This window comes from Vulpes lagopus, chromosome 6 (assembly GCF_018345385.1).
Source record: "Vulpes lagopus strain Blue_001 chromosome 6, ASM1834538v1, whole genome shotgun sequence".
Taxonomy (NCBI): domain Eukaryota; kingdom Metazoa; phylum Chordata; class Mammalia; order Carnivora; family Canidae; genus Vulpes; species Vulpes lagopus.
This window is the reverse complement of record NC_054829.1, coordinates 75,432,300-75,438,038: the sequence shown is the minus strand read 5'-3', so window position 1 is coordinate 75,438,038 and position 5,739 is coordinate 75,432,300. Positions and strand designations below refer to the sequence as shown.

The 5,739-nt window shown below is 43.0% G+C and overlaps 1 gene segment (V, D, J or C); it reads left to right on the top strand.

Annotated features, from left to right (window-relative positions):
* Positions 1–1,158: 1,158 nt before the first annotated feature.
* LOC121492644 lies at positions 1,159–3,120 on the top strand. The segment is given in 4 exon segments: positions 1,159–1,204; positions 1,315–1,625; positions 2,913–2,988; positions 3,053–3,120. Coding segments are annotated over 4 exon segments (501 nt in total).
* Positions 3,121–5,739: the final 2,619 nt, after the last annotated feature.

The following is a 5,739-nucleotide window of genomic DNA, read 5'->3' as shown; positions in this document are numbered from 1 at the left end:
CATGGGAAAATTCCCTTCTCTGAACCAGGAGGGGTGAACCATCGTCTTCACTAGAATGGTCTATGGGGCCCAGAAGGCAGTGCAAACGACTCTTGTCATTTCCTCACTAATTTACTGACCCAAACCCAATATCCTGGTCTAATATCTCCACAAACCCAACGTTCTGTTGTGTAAGAAGCACAAGGGCTGCCTACTTTAGTCATTGTCCCTGTGTTGTGTTCCAGGGAGCTCATGCACATGCAACATGAAATACATCTCCACTTAGGTCTGTCATATGTCTACAGAATAATTAGTCCAGACAAATAACCAAGAAGAAGAGAAGGAAACCCGTACTGTGGGAATGACTGGAATTCCAATCCAGGAAATTTAAGAAACTAAGAATAATAAATACTTAAATCAATAGATTCAGAAAAAATTATTTGTATCCATATGACATGATCTGTTGCAAGGTCAAACCCAATAAGCTCCAAAACCAAACCCTAGTTAATGAACAATTTCAGGGAATATATAGGATACAAAATCAACAAACAAAGTAAATCTAGGTTTCCACACAGTAACTACCAATAATTTATATTTAAAGATTTTATTTAATTTTTCATGACAGACACATGCAATGAGAGAAGCAGGCTCCATGCTGGGAGCCCAATGTGGGACTGGATCTCTGGACTCCAGGATCCCCCCCAGAGCAGAAGGCAGACCACAACCGCTGAGCCACCCCAGCATCCCTAACAATAAAGTATTTAAAAGGTAATTTATAAAAACTTGTTACATTGACACCGGTGTGAGAAATATAATATGTAAAATTAAATATTCTGAAGGAAGTAAAATACTGTCCACTAAAAGTACCTAAATTGATGAGAAATTTTTAAGAGTCATAAAGAAATGCAAAGGTAATTTTTTCATAGGTTTGAACACTTCATCATGTCACAAGATATTACACACAGTGGCCTACAGATGTAAAGCAATCCTTGCTAATAACTTGTAAGGATTCAAATATAGGTTGGGTGCTGATTATATATTCAAAGGACATGCAAATAGGGCCCTCCCTCCACTGATTAAACCATCCCAGCCCTGACCTGCAGCTGGGAGAGGAGGCCAAGCCCCAGGATCCTGAGGTGACCCAATGCAGGAATCAGGACAGAATACAGACCACTCACCATGAAGTCTGTGCTCATCTGGGCTTTCCTTGTTGCTATTTTAAAAGGTAATTCGTGAAGAACCAGAGACTTTGAGTATGTGTGTGTGTGGGGGGGCTGGATGAGAGAAACAGAGGATATGGGACAGTGTCCTGACCATGATTTATTTTGTCTGCAGGTGTCCAGGGTGAGGTGCAGCTGGTGGAGACTGGGGGAGACCTGGTGAAGCCTGGGGGGTCCTTGAGACTCTCCTGTGTGGCCTCTGGATTCACCTTCAATAGCTACTACATGGACTGGGTATGCCAAGCTCCTGGGAAGGGGCTGCAATGGGTTGCATACATTAGCAGCGATGGAAGTAGCACAAGCTACACCGATGCTGTGAAGGGCCAATTCACCATCTCCAGAGACAACGCCAAGAACACGCTGTATCTACAGATGAACAGCCTGAGAGCTGAGGACACAGCCGTGTATTACTGTACGAGTGACACAGTGAGAGGATCTCAGTGTGAGCCCAGACACAAACCTCCCTGTAGAAGGGGATCAGGACCACCAGGGGTGCACACTCCTCAACACTTCTGTCATGAAGGCCCAGGAGCAAGTGCAGAGGGATGTTCTGGGCAGGTTTCCTGTCAGGGTCTGCACTTCCTCTTCATGGAGCTGTTTCCCCCCAGGGAGCCTCTCTGGACCAGGAATTTGTTCTTAACTATTTGGTTTCTGATTTGAAAACTTACATTCTTTAGGAAAACAGCTACTTTATATGCACAGAAGACAGAGTTGCTTACACTTATTTACTATTTGCTCAAATATCTCCATGTACCACAAGGACTAGAGGGATCCGGCATCCCTGGGTGGCTCAGTGGTTTGCCTTCAGCCTAGGCCATGATCCTGGAGTCCCAAGTTCGAGTACCACATCAAGCCCCCTGCATGGTGCCTGCTTCTCCCTCTGCCTGTGTCTCTAAATCTTCTCTCTGTGTGTCTGTCATGAATAAATGAATACAATTTTTTAAAAAGAGGGACCTACAATCCATGCACAAAAAAATAATACCTGATGTAGTGATAAATGAGAAATATAATCAGAGAAGAGGCAAAAATTATGATGTGATTATAAAAGTGGACTGACGACTCACCCAGAAGATGAAGTGGAATCTATCCCCTTCCAAATTATCAGTTGATTCTGAAGGTCATGTGTGTCCTTGTGCAGAGACCAGAAGCTTCCACTGGATCTATAAGGATCCTCAGGGTGAGGAGCTCGATTGGAGGAGCCTTCCACTTCCAGGATATAAATCATTTATCCTTCAGGTGCTGATATCAGCCCACTGTGTGTGACCTCTACCTTCCCCATGTTGAAACCTAATGCCCTTGTGATGGGAAGAGTTGGTGTGGCCTTAGGGGAGCACTTAGGTCAGGAGGGTGCAGCCTCATGATAGGACCAAGGCCCTTATACATCAGGACTGGGAAAGCTCACTGCCCTGTGGCCCAATGTGAGTTTTTGAGGAAAGGATATGGTAGGACGTGGGCGCTCTCTAGACACCACATCTGCCTGCACCTGGACCTCAGGCTTCCCAGACTCCAGAACTGTGGGAATGAGTGTCTGTTGTTTGATCCATGCAGACCAAGTAGGATGTTCCAGCAGGAGGCACAGGCTAAGATATTGGTGACACAAGAATCCAAGCCCTGATGATCTGGTGTTTTCTGCTGCATTTGTTGTGATGAGTCCCTGATAGGTTCCATACATGGGGTCAAGGGTGGATTTCTCACATGTTCCCTCCTACACAGAGGATGAACCTGTGGACACTCCTAGGACTCCGTGAACAAGACCCAGTGGACACATGGAGGGAGAACCTTTACAAAGGTAACAGGGGGCTGGGAGATTGTGGAACTTTAGTGTAAGGATGATGATTTATCAACCTTTCCAGAATATGGGGATGTGCTGATTCTGTGGAAGCTGAATCTGAGCATCACCGTCCAGATGCTGTTAGACTGATGGCTGTGAGGGTCAGGACAGCAGTTCCCTTCCTGCTTTCAGGATTCCTTCTTTGTGTGCATATTTTGTGAGATGCAATATGAAATGCCTTGGAAAAGGTCAAATTTGTTGAATTTCATGAGAGTTCAGGGATGCTTCCTGGATGTTGAGGTCTCTGTCCTTCTGATTAGGAGGCATTTCAGGAATTATTTCATTGAATAAACCTGCCACCATTTCTCAGTCTTCATTTTCTGCACCTCCTATCAAAAGAATGTTACTGTTTAATAAGTCACTGAATTCCCTATGTCTACCTTTAGGGACAATTACTTTGTTTCCCTCTACTGTTCTGTCATGATTTTCCACCATGTTATCTTCTATTTTCCCCAACATGATGTTCTTTAATCTGTCCTCCTTTTTCATGCATTTGAGACAACATATCTGTAATAGCATTTTTATTTTTGGCTGACAAGGGATTATTTCTTTTATCTCTGCAAGAAGTGATTTCGGAGTGTCTTCAGTATTTGCTCAATCCCAGTTGTATCTTTAAAAACATTGTTTTAGATTCCAGCCTGCTTTAAAATTGACCAGCCATATCCTCAAGTGGGTGGATTTCTATGATGAACTCAGAACGAAATGAAATCTAAACAATTTTCCTCTTTGCTGCTCATCCTAATTGTGGTAGCTTCAGGGAGTAGTTTCCTTCCCTGCCCCACCACCACAGCTATGTCTCCTCCCCAGAACAACACTCCACACCGCCTACATTCCAAAACGTGTTGATTTTCTACTTGCAGACTAGCACTTTTTGTTCTCTCAGTCCTCCAATTGTTTTCTTGTTAGCTCAGAAACATTTGATAAATATCCAGCTGTGTTCAGGGATGACACAAGCCCAGGGTCCCCTACACATCTGCCATCTTAACTCCTCCTCCCATTATGTTTGTTAAGAATGAAGATCTGAAATAATACAAGGAGGGAATATGTATGACAGTTACAATCCTCATTTTAGTAACCAAACGAGAATAAAAACTGTTAATTAAACTTCCTTCTTCATCTACCGACTACATACACTCTGATTTCAGCAACCCTTCAGCTTGTCACATTCCATTACCTGAGAGGGCGACCAACACCTTCATCCTGAAAGGTGTCTCTTGGTCTCCTCTTTACAAACTATTGGTACCCACTCAGCGCTTTAATCCTGTCTTGAGTAGGAAATTCCACTCGTCTCAAAAGCCCACTGCACCAGGGATGTGGAGACAATTTTACTCTATTGAGTTCCACTCTTAAATGGTGCTTGAATATTTTTTATTTTTTTAATAATTAATTTATTTTTATTGGTGTTCAATTTGCCAACATACAGAATAACACTCAGTGCTCATCCCGTCAAGTGCTCCTCTCAGTGCCCATCACCCATTCACCCCCACCACCTGCCCTCCTCCCCTTCCACCACACCTAGTTTGTTTCCCAGAGTTAGGAGTCTTCATCTTCTGTCTCCCTTTCTGTTATTTCCTATCCCTTTCTTCTCCCTTCCCTTCTATTCCCTTTCACTATTATTAATATTCCCTAAATGAATGAGACCATATAATGGTTGTCCTTCTCCTTCTCCAATTGACTTATCTCACTCAGCATAATACCCTCCAGTTCCATCCACATCAAAGCAAATGGTCGGTACTTGTCGTTTCGAATGGCTGAGTAATATTTCATCGTATCCATTCATTTTTCGATGGACACTGAGGCTCCTTCCACAGTTTGAATATATGCAGAAACACCTGTGAATGAGGCTCATGCTTTTTTTCTCCTTTCAAATAATTTTTTTTCTCTCTCCAAGAGTTCATATGTGCAGGGTGTGAGAGCAAATGCTGTGCAGCAGGACTGGGGTCCATGAGGAATTGGACACTCCTGTGATATGCTGTGTCCTCAAGATTGCCCCATAACCCAACACTTCTTCCATATGGTGACTGAGAGGCACTGTGCATTCCCCACTTCAGGGATTAGGAATTCAAATACCACTAACTTCAAGGTGAACAGCTCAGTTTCCATGCTAAACTAGTGACAGGCTTCTGGCTGTAGATTCAAAGATCCAGAAACAGCCTTACAACTATTTCTCTAATGATGAACCATGATCAGCAGAGATTCACCGGGCTTTCCCCAACACTTTGAAACCATTAATCTGAAATACCCATAGGGACTTCTAGAGCTCTTATACTTGCTACAGCCCAAATAAGAGAGGTGAATAGGCATGTGGGGAGCATCACCACCTTTACATCCTCCATGTCCATGATGATGGCACTATTCTCAGCAATTCTTCGAGGAACATGTAACAGATTAATGTATTCCCTGGAAAGAGGTAAATGATAAATGTAAATGTAATGATCCTCAAAATACACTGCTACATTTCCACCAATTGGCTAAGTTACAAAAGTATTACAATACTAAAATCAGCAAGGATGTACAGAAAGTAGAACTCTCTGTAATTCTGAGCTCTAATATCCTCTGGATAAAATATATATAATTAGATCCTATTTTAACAGAGCTTGACAAGACGCGTAATCAGTCCTCTGCAACCCAGAGGCACAGAGTTGATGATGGTGTAAATTATTCTGATCTGTTGGCATGAGAAACAGGGAGGGTCATGTATATTGCTCA